Genomic DNA, 21,890 nt, shown 5'->3' with positions numbered 1-21,890 from the left:
CACACCCAGGGATGGACAGTTTGCTTGCCCAGGTGCACCAAGTCAGCACAAATAAAGTGAAATGTGTAGCGAGTTGACACTTAATCTGTTAAGCCCTAGCCATATTTTCAGAAAATCCGCCTAAAAGTACATACCTAAGTAAATGTAAGATTCCTCCACTTCTACAAGGTCCATTTGCATGTTCTTGGTATCTAGGCACAACTATGCTGCCCTGTCAAGGCAGACCGCAGTAACTCAAAAAAAGTCAGAATTGAGTTATGAGTGAAATTGAACTTGTCAATAAATGTTTTATCTTGTGACCAAGTTTCAGATGTTAATGTCGCTCAGTTTTGGAGATATGGGGTTTTAAAAACTGCAGTAACTACAAAATCACACTCAAAAACCAGGCAGACCGCAGTAACAGTGAAAAATGGCTTTAAAGTGTTTTGACTTGCCATCCAAAATGTGTTATAGGTAGATAGATGATAGTACCCAGATTTAACATGTATTAATGAAGTAATCTTTAGGCATACAAAAATATGACATAATTATTTTAATTAACCCCCAAAAAGCAGATACTGCACTCTGCTGCACAGTTCCCTTAAATAATTATACAGGTAATGTACAGGAAAAGTGCAGTAACTTCAAATACAATGTTGTTTTCCCTCCAGCTTTCATAACTTAACCTAGCCATTTTGAAAATGAAATTTAACACCTGAATATATTGGAATGATGATGATCCAAATAAAATGGCTAGGTTAAGTTATGAAAGCTGGAGGGAAAACAACATTGTATTTGAAGTTACTGCACTTTGCCTGTACATTACCTGTATAATTATTTAAGGGAACTGTGCAGCAGAGTGCAGTATCTGCTTTTTGGGGGTTAATTAAAATAAGTATGTCATATTTTTGTATGCCTAAAGATTACTTCATTAATACATGTTAAATCTGGGTACTATCATCTATCTACCTATAACACATTTTGGATGGCAAGTCAAAAAACTTTAAAGCCATTTTTTGAAGTTTCACTTTTTTGAAGTTACTGCGGTCTGCCTTGACAGGGCAGTATGGACCTCAGGGAATGTATTCCCAGTGTCAGAAATATTGTGTCTGTTACTATGCCTAAATAATTGTAATGAACCATAGGAGAATATACATTGTTCTCTTTTTTATTTTTTCATCTTTTGACGGTGAATAACATAAATACTGTATCACCAAAAGTGATTCAGCACCTTCTTGAGATCAAGTGTACTAAAAATCAAATTAAATGAATAAAGGGCAGATGATGTACAGGTTTTTTTGTAGATATAGATACAGTACTGAATTTTGCCATCCGGACACATTCAATATGAATATAGTATATAGAATATCAGGCCTATAAATGACCTTATTATGGCCAAGTCATACATCTATGACTTGGCTTAAGAGGATCGGCCCAAATCTCCTCTTCCCAATGGCAGAGTTGGGAAGATTTGGTCCCACCAGGCGCCCGATATAGGGCAGCAAAGTGCAAGTACAGTTACTTTTGTATAATGTCCATAGCTCCGCCATTTCTTACCGGATTGAGATGCGTTTTTTGCTAGACATTCACAGAAAGGTAAAGAAACAATATATGTTGCATTTTATGGCAATAATGTTGAGGTTTGTTCAACCTGTGAGATATAAACACGAAAATCACGTCAATATTATTTTTTCCACGTCAAACGGCTGCAGCTTTGACTGCGGCTGGTGTGAACTGGGTAGTGTAGTTTTATGAAATGTGTCCATCGGAAGCCCTGGGTCTCCTCTTTCTTAGGACTACAACAATTTAATGACAGCATCGCATCTAAATCATCCGGTTTGCTATGCAATGCGCAGAGATTTATATAAGCTCATATTTCACTAATAACATTTAAAATCATTGCTAAACAAACGTAGTGCTGAAAATATACACTTTGACTGCTGTTTTGATAGGGTTAGGGTCTTTACTCTTGGCTACATTTGAAAAAGAAACCCAACATCACTTAATACGGACTGTATTGATCTATTTGTGATGTGAAATAATTCTCGGCCCGGGCTTAAGAGGTTAAAATAAATGTACATATTTTGAATGAAAATGTCCAAATTTCCATACTTTTATTTTGTGTGTGTGTGTGTGTGTGTGTGTGTGTGTGTGTGTGTGTGTGTGTGTGTGTGTGTGTGTGTGTGTGTGTGTGTGTGTGTGTGTGTGTGTGTGTGTGTGTGTGTGTGTGTGTGTGTGTGTGTGTGTGTGTGTGTGTGTGTGTGTGTGTGTGTGCGTGCGTGCGTGCGTGCGTGCGTGTGTTTGTGTGTGTGTGTGTGTGTGTGTGTTACCTGTTTGGTCCTCTCTTGGGATTCAGGGGAGAGATTGTTGAAGGTGTAGTGAGCCTGAGTGATCCCACAGAACAACACCGCCACCACCCCTGCAGGAGGAGACACACACTGTACCTCAGCTCACTGTACCTCAGCTCAACATCACACAAATAACACGACTGACATTTAGAGTGCATGTGTGTGAGTGCTCGCGTACATGTGTGTTTATCTCAATTGTTGTTGCTGATGAGAAATCATGGGTGTGGTGTGGTGTGTACGTGTGTGTGTGTGTGCGTGTGTGCACGTGTGTGTGCATACCAGTGAACCCGCAGGCCTCGGCCAGTAGAAAGGTGCTCCAGGACATGAGGAAAAACAGAGCAGTCTCCAACAGAGGGAAATCTCTCAGCTTGGTGAACTTGGTCACGTGACAGGAACAGGAAGTCAAGGGGCAGCGCAGACATATTAATCAACATACACATTAATCATAGAGATGTATAGAGTACACAGTCCAGAAAAATCCTGTTCCGATGCTATTTGAGTCAGATGATATTCTTCTACAATGTGTGTCTCATGTGTATACCTAGAGGCTCCGACGTATTCTGTAATGAGGTTACTAATCCTCATCACTCTTTCCAAAAGCAAAGATCCCCATATTCACTTTTAAATAAAAAAGTAGTTATCTTTGCAAAGTGGTCAACATCTATATCCTATAGCCACCAGATCAGTACTTAGATTCAGATCAATAAATCTGTACAGGATGTGTGGTGTACTGGTTGGATGCTGTTTCACGTGTACGCCGCTGGTTTCCCTTGCTCTGACATCATCACTGTAACACAGTGCAGTGGGCCACTGACATCACTGATACTTTGGATTTTGCGCAGAATAAGACAATTATTCTTAACACAATGGACGCCAGACCCGACATAAGTCGGGTTAACTCGCCATCGCTTGAGCGCCAAACCCGAGAAAAGTCGGGTTTTGGTCGTTATTTCTTTTATTCGCTATTTTTATGCACAGGTTGTATAACGCACAAAACGTTTTCAGCCATCCGGCCTTCATCAGTGTGCAAATGACAATTGTGACAAACAAACCTTAACTAGGCTGTATTTGACAACATACAGGTGGGAACAATCGGCAATCAGTCAACAGGCTAGGTTGAAGTCATAATTAGTAGCAGGGCTAGATTGACAGGTAGAGATGGTTTTTCTTAATAGAAGGGGTGGTAACCATGAACAACTTCTTTTGCAACGGGAATGTGTATGGATTCATCGGCTCAAATCTATGTATCCAGTTGGGATGAATGAGAGTTCAATTTGACTCCATTCCTTTAGGTGAAAGCTATCCTAAGTTATCTACTGTATAAACAAAAAACTAGTACACTGATTAATGAACGGTCTAACAACCTGATACCCCCAATGTACTGTCTTTTTGTTCCATACAGATTTGTAAATTTTATATTGTATTGACATCGGCTCAAATCTATGTATTCCATCTGGGATGAATTGAAGAGTCCATTTTGGCTCCATTCCTTTAGGTGCTATCCTAAGTTATCTACTGTATGAGCAAAAAACTAGTACACTGTTTAATGAACGGTCTAACAACCTGATACCCCCAATGTACTGTCTTTTTTATTCCATACAGGTCTGTAAATATTGTATTGTAATATGTATTAATTTGTTGTTTCATACATAGCCATCATACGCATTTATGTGATACTGTGATGATATCTACCTGTCAATCTAGCCCTGCTACTAATCATGACGTCAACCTAGCCTGTTGACTGATTGCCGATTGTTCCCACCTGTATGTTGTCAAATACAGCCTATTTAAGGTTTGTTTGTCACAATTGTCATTTGCACACTGATGAAGGCCGGATGGCTGAAAATGTTTTGTTTGTTATACAACTTGTGCATAAAAATAAAAACAACGATATTCCCGAGTGCAGTCCCTACCTCCCTTTTTTGCAACTTAATTAATGTTGGACTACGCACCTGTCTGAGCGCAGTGGTTACCCCCTTTTTCTACTTTTATTCGCTATTTCCATTCATAATCCATCCATCCAGCCTGATGTTATCATTGGTAATGGGTCTGAGATCGCAAACGTCCAATACCGCCGCCTAACGCCTTGCGGCCGCTATTGCACTCCATTTGAAACGATGTGGCTTGGTGGGTGGGCCGAGCTGCGGCGTGTGGGGGCGGGATCTAACTACTCGGGCAAGGCAAGCGCTTATAACGGATGCATCGATGAGGGTCGGGCCCCCCCCCCCCGTTCATGTTCAATGCTGGATTACGTTGGAAACACGATCGCGATCAGTACTTGGAATGGCGATCAGATCATTGGAATATTCTTTTCGGGACAGATCCTGGTCAAGGTAAGGAATATATGGTTTCAATATTGCGTTGATCCGATAATTCCTTCATGCTGATCGGGGTATGTGTGTGTGGCGTGTTCCATTGATAGCGATCAAAGCACGGAGGGGTGCCCCCCCCCCCCCCCCCCCCCTTTCATGCATCCATGATGAAACATAATACCGATAATCTAGCATTGATTTCAGATCGATTGTTGATCCAAGCGAGGAATGGCACGAATAGCGGCGTTTCCTGGGATTACACAGAATTACCCTAAAACTATACTCATATTCACCACGGTATAAAACGGGAATGTATTGATGAAAAAATTACCTGTTTTTTTGCATCTTGACCGGAAGAAACTCAATGACAATCGACTATATTATTAGATCCATAGCTATAATATTTAATATAGTTTTAGCACTGCAAACACCGGCATGTATCCCCATTCATTACAGCGCCGGCACACACGGCCATACGCCCACAGCGACCTCTGGCGCTGAACCAGTTCATTGTTCATCGCAATTACTTGTGACGACATTGCAAAATGTTGTGATTGCAGTAGCCCTGCCTACTATGTTACAGTATGTAAATGAATGCTGCGGGTGAAAGGATATGAGGGCTGTCATGACGCCGGTGGCCACCCCCAAAGCAAAGGAGCCGCTGAACACCCCCAGGAAGATGCCAAAAGACTTGACCAGGGCCATGGCCTCAAAGCTGTGACTGTTGTCCGTTGGCTGGTAGGCCCCAATGGAGCTGGAGGGAGGAGCAAAGAGAGACAGGCGGACAGAGAGATGGACACAGACAGGCAGACACACAATGACACACACAGATAAACAGACACACACAGAAAAACACACACAAAGGTGTAGAAATGCACAAGGAAAAAAAACAATTATAAAGAGTGTAAATCAATCAATCAAGCAATCAATCAATCAATCAATCAATCAACCAACCAAATGTTCTTAACAAAAGAAATCAATAATCTTCAAGGAAAAAAAAGAAACGGGTATTGAAGCCAATCCAGACACAAACCCAAGTCCACTCCAATTTTGAAAAATAGCTCTGTTTTTGATGGATTTACATGGATTCAGAAGAGACGCCAAAATGCTGTTTCAAATACCTAAGTTATATGGCTTGGAGTTGGGTTTTAATGTGGTTCCAAAAGTCACACAAAGGAAAAAGCTTGTTGAATAAAAGCATATCAAAACATACTTGAGGTCATGCAATATTGTGGTTATTGGCGACACCAGCACACCTGTGCCAATAACCAGGATAGAGCACTTCCTCTCGTGTGTCATTGCTTTTTTTTTTTTTTTTTTTTTTTTTTTTATACCACAGTTAGTTCCAACCACGCATTGTGTTTGGTTGAGATACATGGCCGATAAGTGCCAAAATCCTATGATAATGCACTCATAACCTGCCAATTCACCCATCTCAAATCCTGCCCTCTTTTCTTGATCCTCCAATCAGCAACAGTGGTGATTGGATAATCAATCAAGAAAAGACAGCAGGGTTTGAGATAGGTCCATTCCACTTTGGTTCCTAAAGTATCACTCCTGTTTGTTTACATTCTGTTGATACATTGTGTCAATCATAGTGACACAGCGACTGCTAAATGTTCAATCAAATATGCTTATAATAACGTTTTTGATAGTTTGTTATGAATAAAACCGTTAAGGAAACTGTTGTATAAGAGCAATAATACACTCAAGGTCATGCTATATACCAATTTTGGCACTGCTGTGCTGATCCAACGGCACATGGCAGAACACGGCGCTGTGCCAAAACCTCCACGGTAGCCTATAGCAGTCCCTCTTATCTATTATTGTTTCACTGAGCATCCAGGTGAAGCACTGCAAATGATATGACCTAATCAAAGCAGTTAAATCTACCTTGATTGTCAACCGGCCAAATGAAAACCCATCGCACAGTGCACAGCAGACAGCGTGGCCACAGATGATGATAGTTGCAGTAATAGGGGGAGCAAGTCTCCAGCACTTATGTTCAGCTACGCAACATGCACTGCCTCTCACAGTCGGTAACCTTCTCCAAACAGAGATCAAAGCTCTCTTCCCAAGTTGGCCATTTGCTGGGATAACAGTAAACATTGAATATTGTGCCAATGGTAAGAGGGCCGGGTATGGGAGGGCTGCAAAGGTAGGGGGAAGGGGGGGAGGTAGGGGGGAAGGGGGGGGGGAGGTGGGGGTTGGGGAAGGGTAGGTATGGTCCCATGGTCAATGGCAGCCCGATCTCGCTTAAAAATATGTAAATAAAATACTAATCGACCACAGGAAAAAGGTACATATTGTACGTTATGTTATAGCCATAAGAAATATATTGATGTATTTACAAAAATGTACAATGTGTATGTATTACAAATAAGTACATACAGTATATTACACATTCAAAAAAAAAAAACGTTTGAGCTACCTTGCTGGGGAGCGAACCTATTCCGGTTCCTAATTGTCCGATTCCTGGAATCGTATGCCTCCGTGACTATCGATTCCTCTTATCGATGCCATGTTTTTCCGACAGTTGCGGAATTTAAAACAATAACGTTAGCGCCACGCATGCAGCCATAGCAGACTATTTGATTCCTTGACTAGGAAAACCTAAATGAAAACGAATGCTTTCACTGTATAAATATTCTCCCATTTCATCCATTTTAGATGATCACAATAGACTGAGGCTGCAGCTAGTGGTTCTCGCGCACCTCAGGAAAATCCTTTCACGCTAGCACAGCGGGGTAAACTGACTCAGGAAAAGGTGAACAAGTGTCACTAAATTTGTAAGGGCTCGAAATTGCGACCATTTTGGTGGGGGCTCAACAATAAATGAAAATCAAAAATGTCAAGTTGCATGTTGTTATTCTAACCATCTTAGTTCTGTTGCATTTCCAATTTATTTATTTAAATAATGAATTTATCAGGAAGCGATAAGGGAACCGATAAAGAATCAAATCGATAAGCAGAATCGATAATGGAATCGTATCGATAAAATCTTATCAATTCCCATCCCTAGTTCAGGCAAGTGCCTTTACCTCAAGACTACACTTGAGGTACACACTTTTCTGAAAGCCTTGCCCAAACCTTAACCCTAACCTTAACCACACTGTTACCTAACTAACTAAACTAACCCTAACAGGGCTTGACATTAAGGCTTGTACGATTGTCCGGGACAAGTAAAAAAAAAATTGTTGGACAAGCATACTACAGCTTTAAGTGGCTCTAACCTTAACCCTAACTTTATATCTTAACCATAACCATTAAGCAAAAGTTAAAACTAACCTTAACTGCAACCATAATCATAGTATTGCTATGTTTGTATCAAGGTGGGTAGGTGTTTTAGTCTAGTGGTGAGAGCTCTCGGCCTCAACCACAATCGTTGTTGGTTCGACTCCTGGTCGCTGTGTTTGTTTTGGACTTTTGCCGATGCAAAACGTAAATATATTACTTATGGCTATAACACAGCATACATTAGTACCTTGTTTCCTGTGGTCGATTAGTACTTTATTTAGGTTTTCTGATGAGACCGTGTTGTCAATGGGAATCTATGGCTGTATCCTGAATAAACCATAAGTGTTAGACAAGTGTTAACAGTTATCAATGGTAGGTTGAAACTTCTCCCAAACTTGAGTAAAAACACAGTCCAATAGAATACAATTGGAAGTAGCGTTTTTCCCAGAGTCCACAATGTAACGCGCACAAAGCGCTCTTCTTTCACGGTCACAGGCAGCCTGCTGTAATGTGGATGCCTTCTAGCCATCACCCTCCTGCCTTTGGCTACACTAATGTCAGCTAGCTGGCTAGCACCACCCCGGCGATGTGGCAGTGAGTCCTTATCAGCATTTTCTTTGATACAGGATTCATACGTTTCCCTCTGGTTTCTTGCTCAAATACGTGTGATCCACGCTCAATCCACGCACTACTACGCTGGGCATTGTCAAAGAGAGGAGGGTAGCAAGTAGCTAAAAGGCATCCGCACTACAGCCGGCTGCCTGTGGCCACAGAGGAAGAAGCTCTCTGTGCGTTGCATGGTTAACTCCTCTGGGAAAGACTGAGCGACGTCTCAGCAGCTGTGTGAATGTCCGCCACTGCTTCCAACTATTGCCTAAAAGTCTCTATAAGTGGATATCTAATATGTAAAGAACGACTGGACACTGAATGGGGACAATTTGGACCAAACTCTTAACTGTGTCAGTACAACCATACAACCCATCCATCCAGCCACCCACCCACCGGGGGGTTAGTGTCTGGTTCTCCCAATGTATCTCCTCCTCCCCCTGGGACCAGGTTGAGCCATTGTCCCGTGGGGAGAGGACAGCCCCAGTCCCCTGTCCCCCCTGCTTCTCTAGTCGCAGGAGAACACTGCATTAATACGTACAGGTAGTTGGTGACATGGATGGGTAGAGAGAGGCAGGGAGTGAGATGAGAGGCACTGTGGTTAGTAAGAAAGATTAGTGTCTCTCCAGTACGGTCTGTGTAAAATACATTATTCAACTGAAACTTCTCTGCTGACATTTTCAACCTTAAAAAAACGGTTTCACCTTTTTCAATACAGGCCCCATCTAAACATCGTCTGGCATGATGTTGACTAGTACAGGCTATAATTTCACTGATCACTTTAGTACGGAGAAACTTAGCACTGTGCTGCATCCTCCCACCAGGCTCCAATACAGTCATACAGTCCATACAGTGTTTTAACCTTCGGAAAACCATGATACATGTCTTTTTCCAAAACAGGAAGCTCACGGTATAATAAGATGTGTCTTCATATGTTCTACTGACGAAATGGTTGCAAACATTATACATTGTATCAAACATTATAAACACCCTCTGGATTTGTTTACTTAGGAGTGTTTATAACGCCTACTTTTTATCAATTATTCAAGGCTAACTTCCCCCCTCTTTTAGACATTATAAAGGCCAATTTAGATAAGATGGGCGCCTTTACCTCTCTCCTGGCTATAGGTAGGATAGCTCTTATTAAAATTAATGTTCTCCCCAGATTGCTATATCCTCTGCAGATGATCCCTGTACTGTTGACAAATAAGATTATGAGGTCTATCTGTCTATCTGTATGTCATGTATGTCATATATGTTACGATGAATTGAAAATGGGGGACCCTGATGTAAACAAGACGAAAGTCTTTCTCTGGTCTGCATCCCCTTAACAATTGTATGTATTGAGCTGTACTGTACTGTACCCATTCTGCAATCTGTTAATAAAGTTTTCAATCAATCAATCAAAGGTGCTGGAAGGCTGGTTAAGCTCTGGCATGGCATTGCTGGCTGGTTAATCTCTGGCCTGGCATTGATGGTGGTTTTGATCTGCCTAATACAGGGGTTCCCAAAGTGGCAGTCGCGACCCCCGAGCCGCCGCGGGGGGGGGGGGCACTGAACTTAGAAGCAGGCCAGGCCGCGTGAACACTTAAGGTAACTAACTTGCGTTCAGCGTTTCTCTGATTGGCCACAACGCCCACGTGACCGCGCGCTAGCACGCCCCCTTATACGCGCGCTGCCGCGGCGCAGCAGAGCGGCAGAGGCGCTCTCCTTCGTGAATACGCTCGTTCGGCGTGAGCCTCCAACGAGTGACGCGTCTCTCGTCGTCACATAGGTCGCATAGGTAATATTAATAGGTTGCCGCGGCATTGTGCATTCGTAATCCCCCCTACATAATAACCACGCAGGTTAATCAAGCAACGCTCGCACAATACCTAGCTTAATAATAAGTAGGCAATTGGCACAAGTGTAAATTATACATTCGTCACTCAGTTTTAACATCGACGGTTAGCTCAACTCGTTCGTCAGCTTGCTGTGGAGCCTATGGTCAGTTGGTGACAAGTTTGAATCACTTCAATTTTTTTTTAACGTTTAATTAATTTATCATCTCTCTATATAAACGTAATTAGCTATTCATATCAATCGAAATAACGTTCATCTCCGATATTTAAACATGGTCCCCAAAATGAATGGAAGCGAATGAGGAGCCTGACACCTGGGAGGAATGGGGGTGTTGCAGCGTTGGGGTTGTTTAAAAAATATTATTTAATATATAATATAATATAATAATTTGTGCTTCACCTAAGAATTGTCAGCAGCCTCCACTGATGTAGTGATTCAAACCCTCTCAATGTGCAGTTTCTGACAGCTGTGCTGTGTTGTCACGCGAAATAACGTTGTAATGTAGTTAATCAATCAATCATGTAACCTACTGTACCTGTGCTTTTACTGTACCTCTGCTTTGGCCTACAGCACAGCAGGTAATGTAGTTAATCAATCAATCATGTAACCTACTGTACCTCTGCTTTGGCTGGCCTACAGCACAGCAGGTAATGTAGTTAATCAATCAATCATGTAACCTACTGTACCTCTGCGCTGGCTTGCACGTTGTAATGTAGTTAATCAATCAAACATGTAACCTACTGTACCTGTGCTTTTACTGTACCTCTGCTTTGGCCTACAGCACAGCAGGTAATGTAGTTAATCAGTCAGCAGCCTCCACTGATGTACAGTGATTCAAACCCCCTCAATGTGCAGTTTCTGACAGCTGTGCTGTGTTGTCACGCGAAATAACGTTATGAATAAAAACACGAAATAACATTATATAACGTTGCGTTATATAACGTTACAATGTACAGTTTCTAGTTAATCAGTCAGCAGCCTCCACTGATGTACAGTGATTCAAACCCCCTCAATGTACAGTTTCTGACAGCTGGGCTGTGATGTCACGCGAAATAACGTTATGAGTGAATCTGGTAGTTGTTTTGATAAATATGTTGTGTATTCTAGCGATTCGAACATAACATTACATTTCCGCGAGGAGCAGCCTATTTCCGCGAGTGCCGCGCGGATAAGGGGGCGTGCTAGCGCACGGTCACGTGGGTGTCGTGGCCAATCAGGGAAACGCTGAGCGCAAGTTAGTTACCTTAAGTGTTCACGCGGCCAGGCCAGTGTTTCTAGTTGCAGCAGCGCAATAGTTAGATAACCTAGATGGGGAACAACCAGGAGCTCACTGCAACTCACACAAGTTGGAGAAGTATCTCTCGCTCTCTCTTGCTCTCACACACACACACAAAGGGAGCCGCATGTGATTGGTGGAGGCGGGACCCTTACAAAAAACTGTTGTTGCTAATCATTGACACATGCTAGCCTGTAATAATCGCCCCCAGAAAAATCTACTTTGCATTTGATATATTGCAAATATATGCCATCACACACACTGGCATTTAAAGGGTTAGAATTATAAAATGAATATGTGGTGTTATGATCAGGGCTGAAGTTGAATAAAATATTGTATTTTTTTCAATCTGACATTACAAAAAAACAGAAAATCCATCAAAATCAGTGTTGTTGCTAATCATACATAATTATGCTAGCCTGTTTTTTAACAATAATTTGTGATGCCATCACAAACACTGGCATTTAACACTTTCTTCGCCAGGCTTATGTACATCATTATACCGTTGTCTGCCAGCTCTATTTGTCTATGGAGAAGTTCCCCTTCTTTGCAGGGCTATAACTTTTTAAATTGTATTGCTAAATTGACATTACTATGGCCCATTCAACGTCAATTATCTATCGTTCAGGATGTGGGAACGTTATACTTTTTCATTCACATATTCATACTAAAATACAGTCTAAAGTATAAATATGTTTTTATCGTTTTCTGCAGCATTCTGCAGAACGTGATTTATAGGCCTAAATGCATTATATTGATGATCAACTACAGTTTGATAGCAATCGGCGCGAGATAAAAAATGTCAAATGGACGTGCTTCTAGAAGTTACTACTTATCATCTGATGTTGACCGGATGGGGGGGGGGGGGGTCATTTATAATTCCGTGGCCAACGTTAGATGATTCATCTAGTGTGGGTGATATGATCATTAGAGCAGTTTGTATCGAACACGGTAAAAAAAAAAGCTGAAACTCACCGCAGCTTCCTCGTAGCGTTGGGCGATGAGCGTGGAGCAAAAATATTCCTATTATGGGATGTTGAAATATGCGATCCATCTCCAGGTTGTATAATAGTATATACGTCCAAATCATGTTGTTTATCGAGTTATTGGTAACGGATCACTATCCATTGTGTCGCGCTCGAGTCCCGGGACCTATAGCGAGTGATCGGACCAAATTTGGATGAGCACCAGTTTCCGTTTCCGGTTTGGGCGATCCGCCGATCGGCCACCAGATGGCGCTCTTGAAACCGTTGGAGAGTTGAGAGGGGATCAACAGTAGATCTCAAGTCTCAGGGGGAGAAATATGATTGCGATCACAGATTTTTGAAATATTGATCTCAATGACGTGTTACGGCGTCATTGGCAGAATGAGCATGGTGGGGAATGACGAGTTTAGGCGTCCTTGGCGGTCAAAGTGTTAAAGGGTACAAATTAAAAAAAAAAAAAAATGCCTGCACCAGAATGCAGGAAATGAAGTCTTTGTAAAAAAGAAATGCACTATATTTCCTGGCCTGAATGATTTCCCCAGTCCGGCCCTGGTTAAAAGCCTCCAAAGCTTATTAGTGTGTGCGCGTTTGAACGTTTGCATGTTTCAACCATACATTTCCATTTATAAAAAAAAATTATAATAAATTAATATTATAATTTATTATATATATATATTAAAAAAAATTAACCTCCTATAATAGTGGGGGTCGCGGCTCTCTGACACCGTTATTTGGGGGTCGCGGCCTGAAAAGTTTGGGAACCCCTGGCCTAATATAAGGCATTATCAGCTAGCAGCGCACCTTAGGGTGCTTGCTTGCTGGCTTAAATCAGATCTGTCTTCAATTTGGCTTGACATCGAATCTTCACAGTCCAAGTCTCCTCTTTGGAATTTACTATTTATCAAAGATTTTAAATCTATTAGAACATTGTGTTCTAACCCCATCACGCTATGTTCAGTCAAGGCCTGGAGGCCTATCCGTAAGGTTGAGGGCCAATTAATTAATCTCCTCTCACCCCACTTGTAGGTAACCCTGATTTTAAGCCAGGTCATTTGGATGGTGGCTTAAAAATTGTCAGTTTATCACTAAAGACACCTCACTGTTAACCAATGGCTCCGCCTCCGCCTCGCAGGTAGAGAGGGTCCTCTCTCTAAAACTTTCCAAAAAACAAATTACATTTTTTTATAATACACTAAATCTCAAATCATCTCTATCCTCCCTTGCTACCAAGCAGGCCTAGGAGAAAGATGTTGGCATCTCTATTGATGAGGATTGGCAGGATATGTGGGCCTATGCTAAAAGAAAATCCATTTGCAACCGTACTAAATCTATTCAATTTAGAATATTACACCGCATACATATAACTCCTGCTCTCAAAAGTAAAATGGATACCAGTGCATCCACACTTTGCTTTAAATGCAAGACAGAGATTGGTAACTACATTCACTGTTTTTGGTCCCATGTGAAGCTTCAGAGCTATTGGTCTGATATTGTAAGGGAAATCTCTGATATTTTTAATGTTCCTATTGAGTTTAATCCCATGTGTCTTTTACTCGGTCTCCCGGATGGTCACATTGTTAATGTCAGACATAAGAGACTGTTCAACTTGCTAACGTTTGCCGCCAGGAAGAATATTCTTTTGTTCTGGATCAAAGATGATGTCCCATCAACGAGATCATGGCATAATATTATTATGGACTGTATTCCTTGTAAGTACATGACAATGACATGCATGCTGCATTCCAAGTTGGACACTTTCTACGAGATCTGGGATCCATATCTAGCTCATATTGGACCCGCGCTGTCCGCCACTGTACTTGGAGGGTTTTCGTACCATCCTTAACCTCCCTGTAGGACAGTACTGTTTTGTTGGTCTGCCGGTGCTCTGTGTCGCTGCGGAGGCTATTTTAATCTGCCTAATGCTGTCGTCGGCCAGGAGCCGACCCCTTGACTGCCGTTCTTGCTATGTCTTTGTATCATTTGAAAGGTTGCGTCTGAGGCTGCGGTTAGATGAAAGGAAAAACAACAACGTTTCATTTCACTCTTCAGAACGTTGTGTATTGGCAGGAAAGTTAGACGTCGTTTGTCTCCTGTATGCACGGGGGGTATTTGTGTGTGCGCCTCGTCGGGAGTGTGTGAAAAGTAGGGATGCACCGAATGGGAAATTCTTGGCCGAAACAGATACCGAAAATAAGAAACAGTTGGCCGAAAACCGAATGCCGAAACTGATTAATATAAATATATATATAATGTATTTTTATTTTTTATTTTTTGCTACCCGATTATGGAAAAAGACATGATTATGGCTAAACTTAACTTAAATAATATTAATAATCACTTATGGGCCCATAAAACATTTATTCAGCACTTTTGAATGCATACATTAATTCCAGACTGACTTGCTGAAAGATTGTACAATTTAAACATTTTCTTTTTGCATACAACAAAATGTGCATTAAAGTCAAGTACTGTTGTATTTACTACATCTCCCGTGACTCTTAGCGGGGGATGACGTAGCTTACGAGAGACGAGTGAAAGAGGAATAGACCACTGCACTTCCGCGTTATATGGAGCTCGTGAGGAGGAGGAGGAGGAGGAGGAGGAGGAGGAGGGGGAAAGAGAGCGCGGGGGGATGCAATTAATGTTGATTAGTTAGTAACTAATGTAACTAATGTTGATTAGTTACTCTAATAAACATTCATTCACACGCTCCCTTCCCCCCTTCCAGCCCCCCCTCCCCCGCTCTGTCCCATGAGCTCAAAATACCGGAAGTGTTGCGGTGGTCTATGGAAGCGTTGTTAGCTAGCTTAACGCTAACGTTAGTTAAAAGGGTTTTTAACCACGACGGGCATATAGTAATGGCGAGGATTTAAAGCATGTTAAAGACGCATATATTGGATGCGTTGCTCGCGGAGTTTACATAGAAACAGAGCGACTCCCAAGAGGAGTTAGTTATCACAGGCTGTAGAATGCAGGAAGAGCTGCCAAGCTGCTCACGTTACACGTTGCACATGCTATGTCTGTAGTCACGTTTTGATTACGTCATCACAACAACACGTTATTTGATATTCGGTGATATATTTTCGGTGCTAAAACCCTTTCGGCCGAAAGAGCATTTTTAACCATTTTCGGCCAATCATTTTCGGTGGCTGAATATTCGGTGCATCCCTAGTGAAAAGCACAGCAGAGCGCCGCTCCGCTTCAGACAGATAGCGAGAGCACAGCATATGTACAGTAAAGTCCATATCTCTCCGGAGCATCGCTCACGCAGTTTACATGGCACCGTTGCAGGGGAGTTTTGAAAATGAAAACCCCCTTGGAGTGTTGCCGCTAGGAAAACGAAAATGCCTGCCAAAACGGCGTTGCCTTTTAACTTGGACATGCAAACGAAATAATTCTAAAATTAAACGTTGTATGTGTAACCAGGGCCTGCGCCGTTGTCTTGTATGCTTGTTTGTTTTTCTGTTCATGTTTTGTGTGTTTATAATAAATGATGGCCTGTGCTCGTCAACGTCCTGCCAGACAATGTTTAGATGGGGCCTGTGTTGAAAAGATAAGTGAACCGGTCCTTTAACCTTTTTATTTTGTAATTCTGTCACTTGAAACTAGGCGTGGTATCAAAGTTTATTTGTCATATACACATCATACATGCACAGTAGCAGTGAAATGCTTCCTCTGTGAGCTGTCCACCCACACCACCCTAGATAGTGTTTCTCATTGCCGTTATGAAATGAAATGGTGAAACATTTGGATAGACTTTGTAAACCAATGTGTTTGTGTGTCTCTGTGTGTGTGTTTGTCTATGTGCATGTATATTTGTGCGTGTATGTGTATATACATGTATTGTGTGTATGTATGTGTGTGTGTGTGTGTGTGTGTGTGTGTCTGTTGGGGTGTGTGTATGTCTGTGGGTGTCTGCTGGTGTTTGTGTGTGTGTTGTGCATGCATGTGTGTGTGTGTGTGTGTATGTGCATGCATTCTTGCGTGTGTGTGTGTGTGTGTGTGCATGCATGTCTCTCTATCTGTGTGTGTGTGTGTGTGTGCGTGTGTGTGTAGGTGTAGGTGTGTGTGTAGGTGTGTGTGTAGGTGTGTGTGTAGGTGTGTGTATAGGTGTGTGTAGGTGTGTGTGTAGGTGTGTGTGTGCGTGTAGGTGTGTGTGTAGGTGTGTGTGTAGGTGTGTGTAGGTGTGTGTATAGGTGTGTGTAGGTGTGTGTGTAGGTGTGTGTGTAGGTGTGTGTGTAAGTGTGTGTGTAGGTGTGTGTGTAGGTGTGTGTAGGTGTGTGTGAGTAGGTGTGTGTGAGTAGGTGTGTGTAGGTGTGTAGGTGTGTGTAGGTGTGTGTAGGTGTGTGTAGGTGTGTGTAGGTGTGTGTGTAGGTGTGTGTGTGTGTGTGTGTGTGTGTGTGTGTGTGTGTGTGTGTGTGTGTGTGTGTGTGTGTGTGTGTGTGTGTGTGTGTGTGTGTGTGTGTGTGTGTAGGTGTGTGTGTCGGTGTGTGTGTAGGTGTGTGTGCGTGCGCGTGAGTGCACACTTACGAGGAAAGGACAATGGCCACAGCATCATTGAGGACACTCTCTCCAAACAGCAGAGCATACAAGTCCACATCCACCTTCAGCTCATTGAAGATAGCCAGCACTGTCACTGAGACCAAGAAGACAAGATATGTAATATAAAACCACAAACCACCTGCTTAGTCTATGTTAAATATACAGCAATGCACTCAGCTGACCTACTGTATCTCAAACCAGAGGGAAGCAACATTGGAGAATCAAGAAAATAGGGCAGGGTTTGAGATAGGTGAAAGATAGGACTCGTTTTCTCGTTCCTTCTGTTATTAGGTGCATGAGCTACTGTTTTATCCACATCAACCAATCAATCAAGACTATAGCAGCAGAAATATATTTCATCAGATGCAAACATTTTGATGATCCTCACTAGTGTGAGGAAGAACTGTAACTAAATGGATGTCATTGGATGGAGTGACGAACATTGAGGAGAAGGGGCTACCTGGAGTCCAACACACTTTGTCAAGCCAACTTAATGATCTGTCTTTGCATGATGACAAACTCTGTTTGTCTGAGGAAAGCAAAAGTTGTGGTTGGGTGGATCAAGAATAGAGGGCAGGGTTTGACATTGGGGGATCAAGAATAGAGGGCAGGGTTTGTGATTGGAGGATCAAGAATAGAGGGCAGGGTTTGAGACAGGTCTGTCAGTAAAGAGTTGACCTCACACCTTCATAGTGAAGGTGAAAATATAGCCATTGGAGGTTGATGTATTGTGATCTCACCCGGATCTGTTGCCGAGATGATGGCCCCAAAGAAGAGGCAGTCAGTGAAGAAGAAATCTCCGCCCAGCTGACCCACGGCCTTCATGAAGGTTACACAGCCATACATGAGCAGTCTGGAAGAAAAAAAGTAAACAACCCATTGACATTTTTCATATTATCTTGTGAACAAAAGGGTTTCAAAACGTTATTGTTTATTTATTTATGTATTCATTTATTGCTGATGTAACGCTCTACAATGTAGCATTGTGGTGATTTCATGCCACACTGCCTGAGGATATAATAGTACTGTATGTGCCTTAGGCCAATCAAGAGCCTGTCTGGGTAAGAGTGCATGGTGGTTCTACATAAACTGATTATATAAATAATTGTATTTAATTCAATTGAGACATTCAAATATTTTGATTACAAAAAAGCACCCATTTGTGTAGCAGATGCCTCTGAGATACAGTGTGTACACTCAACCTCCCTTGGCACTTGACAATTGTTAAAACTAAAGATGCAGACTTTGAGAAGACTTTAATAAGACTTTTTGACTACACAGTTAAAACATTTTTACAAAAAAAATAAAAAGACTAGGTTATGAATATTATCCTAATGTATCCAAACAATTGCCCAACTATCCAACATAAAGGGCTGTAGCTCTTCAACTGCTAAGCTGGAAATACACTAAAATGCTGATTGTCTCCTCAAACTCTCACATTTCACATCCAAAGTAATAAGAGTATGAAAACACTTGTGGAGCTCACTGTACATCTTAGAATGGAGGGCCACAGTGGAAACTCTTTGAGCCTGGACTTATGACTTCACAATGAACCCATACTAGAGATAGTTTATTGACTTACCCAATAACAAAGCATGATGTGACTGTTCCCATGAAAGCATATGTCAGGATAGAGCCGATATTCCTGAAGAAGTGCCTCTGAAACGGACAACAGAGTATAAGAACAAAGCTTAATAAAATAGGAATTTTACATAGTATTACCAGAGTACTAAAACCCTGGGCCTTTGTCATTGGCAATTTACCTAATCTTAAAAACAATGTCATTTGGGGCTATTTTGGCAGGTTTTGTTAGCTTGTAATTTTTTGTTTTTTTCATTCCTAGGTATTGGTTTTAAAGGGGACAATGTATAATTATTCTATCAATGAATTAAGTCCTGGAGCATGTAGAGAAATAATTGAGACCACCTGCTCTGCTATAGCCTCTAAAGGTCTGGTGTGACCAGCTTGGTCAGCCTTCTTGCAATATCAGATGTATGCCTAGAATGCACAGAACACAGAGTATTTTCTGCAACAATGGAAAACAAATAAGCAGCTATAGCAGTGAAGGTGAGTGGTGTGTTGAAGCACTGGTGGTCGTCATTTTTTCTATACACACTCCAGAGCTTAATTAATAGAAAAAGATTACACATCGTTGCTTTAAGGAAAATGTGGCTCATTTGGCCAACTTACCCTTTTCAAACTGTAACCAGCGTGGAAGATGATGGGCGGGAGTAAAATGTTGAAAAACACTTCTGGGTCAAAGGTCACCTATGGAGAGAATAGAGGTTTAAAAAAAAAAAACAGAACTAAAACTGCTTCTAATATAGATTCCTATTGATTCGTGCATGACACAAATTACCAAATTAGGATACATTCACTGTATCTGGGCAAAATGAAGATGTTTGGAGACTACACTTATATTTCAAACCATTGATAGTGCCTTAAGGGAATGGGGAGGGGTTGAGGTGATGAGAGGAATATTCTGAGTACATGTTTCTGTGTGATGTCATCGGGGGGGGGGGGGGGTTGAATCCTTGTGTTCCAGCTCCATGAATTGATGTAGATTGAAAAATAGCAATACCTTGTATTATAGGGACTGCTACCTTATCATTTCATTGACTGTAATTGACACAACACAAGGATTCAACATCCCATATTCAAACTAATTTACTCTAAATAACTGTCAAACTAAATGCAAAACTGTTTTTGTATGAGTGTGCGAGATTGTGTGCAAAATAAATCAGCATTGTTTTTGGTGAAGTGCCCCTTTAACTGATTCACTTGCCTTCCTCAGCATCTCGTCATCCTGCACTTGGTGCCCATTGCCCCGGCTGACCTCCCCCTTCAGAGTGTACTCAAAGTACCTCCCACTAACGTTGACCAGTAACGTAGCAGGGCTAGCGTTGACGGCACAGCTAAGGGTCACGTTGCTCATATTCTGGGGCACATGGACCCCAAACCGCAGAATCACACCGACCAAAAGACCTTCGGAGACAGAGAGGAGAGAAAAGACAAAGCAGATAGATGCTGTTTAGCCTAATCAATACACAGCACAAGGACCAGAAAATGGGCCTCCAATATCTTGTTCATCCTGTTTATGTGTGCATCTGTAACTTGTTCCAGCACACACCACACATGTCATTGGAAAGATTAATGGTGAACAAGACAACATTAGGCTATGTGGGTGTGAGTTACCTTAACAACTACTGCCATGTAATGTCAACTGAACTTGCCTACACTATGAATATGGTTCAAATAATGCATTTACGTGGAATAGTCAACAATTCTGAAGTCTCGTCCAGTTTAAACCTCTTTTGAATCTGGATTACCATACCAGTTAACATTAAGCACAACATGCTTATTCATTAGAAGTCTACCCTGGCCTACCTGGTGGTGTGCTCAAACAGAGCCTGGAGACCCAGCTATAACTGCACATTGATTGTGAGCAGGGTGTATAAGATATTACAAAATGGTATGGTATGGTATGGTTTATTTCTTAATACCCGAGGGGAAACATGGTTTGCCACCAGAGCGAATACACATATACAAAGTTTGAAAGAAACAGTTACATGATACAATACAGTGTACACTACAGGATACACAACACAATAGGAGAGCCTCTTAATACAGTGCTATCGGTGTGTCATTAATATATATTTTTTTTAAGTTACCCATTCTTACCATTAACCTGTTATGGGGGGAAAACATTCAGAGGCTTTAATCAAGTCAGATAACCAGATCAAAGCAGAAAATGAGCTTTATCAATATTAAACAAAATAAATAGCAGATGCCAATAGTGATGGTCTCAATTATGGGGCTGGCTAGTAATGTTCAATTAATGCATTTTTATTTGACTTTAGTCGTGTATGTTAACGTTATTTGAAAGATTCGTGTGTGTAGGTGGGGAGCATCATGAGATGGCACAAATATGGACTATGCTGTGTAGAAAATAGGAAGCAGATGACATGTAAAAGAGACGGACTCCTGCGAATACAAACCCGGACATTAGTCGTGTTGTTAGCTCATGCGTGTCCGACAACAAGCTAACGAAGGTAATACTACTAAAGCTTACTAGCTATAATGTTAGCAACTTGGCTAATGTTTGCTGCTTGTGAGATCCTCTCACCATAGATCATAGCAAGTCCCGTTTCGTGGATGAACCTGAATCGCCGGTGTTTGAACAGCCATATGGTCAGAATGGTGAGTGTGAGGAGCATGATGAAGATGAGCAGGTTGGCACTGTCTTGCCGGTGGCTTTCCTCGGCCATCCTCTCAGTCGCAACATTGTCCATCAGGGCAGTGCTCTCGCCTTGGCAGCCGACGAGCTGCAAGAATGTAAACAGACAGGGCAAAAAGAGAAGAGAAACCATTGTGGTTTTCTGTCCAACCGTAAGCTTTTACATTTGTTAATGAATGAATGATAAACTAGGTAGACGTGACGACAAGCAGACAGTGTGCCGTCAGCTGCAGCGATCAGGGGACACTGACTGTTGACAGTTTGTTGTTCCGTACTGGCCGTCGCGATGACGTCATCAAAACATTGGTACTTCCGGGGTTCTTCCAAATAAAAGCTTGACAGGTTTGTTGAGTAGGGTCCAGCTGCAGCGCTGCAGAAAGGGCGACTTCGAAAGAGGGCCTAAGCATAACCAGTTCGAAACATTAAAACGTTCAATCAATCAATCCAATGGCAATAACACATCAATGTGGAACGCCCTACCCAAAACCCCCACCACCTCCTAATAGACAGTCTCCTCCCCACCAC

The 21,890-nt window shown here is 41.9% G+C and overlaps 1 protein-coding gene across 1 annotated transcript in view; it reads right to left on the bottom strand.

Annotated features, from left to right (window-relative positions):
• Positions 1-21,580, bottom strand: part of LOC311233314 (sodium/hydrogen exchanger 6-like) — a 48,196-nt gene extending 26,616 nt beyond the window's left edge. The window contains exons 1-9 of the mRNA XM_084320263.1: positions 21,255-21,580; positions 19,914-20,113; positions 19,319-19,396; positions 18,711-18,787; positions 17,869-17,981; positions 17,117-17,222; positions 5,255-5,393; positions 2,607-2,712; positions 2,310-2,398 (exon numbers count right to left, since the gene is read on the bottom strand). Coding sequence (XP_084176389.1) covers positions 2,310-2,398; positions 2,607-2,712; positions 5,255-5,393; positions 17,117-17,222; positions 17,869-17,981; positions 18,711-18,787; positions 19,319-19,396; positions 19,914-20,113; positions 21,255-21,498 — 1,152 coding nt within the window. The 5' untranslated portion in view covers positions 21,499-21,580. The remainder of the gene's footprint in view (positions 1-2,309; positions 2,399-2,606; positions 2,713-5,254; positions 5,394-17,116; positions 17,223-17,868; positions 17,982-18,710; positions 18,788-19,318; positions 19,397-19,913; positions 20,114-21,254) is intronic.
• Between the last annotated feature and the right edge of the window lie 310 nt (positions 21,581-21,890).

The sequence above is a fragment of the Notolepis coatsorum genome (assembly GCF_963971535.1).
Source record: "Notolepis coatsorum genome assembly, chromosome: 8".
Classification (NCBI taxonomy): domain Eukaryota; kingdom Metazoa; phylum Chordata; class Actinopteri; order Aulopiformes; family Paralepididae; genus Notolepis; species Notolepis coatsorum.
This window is presented reverse-complemented; position numbering and strand designations above follow the sequence as displayed.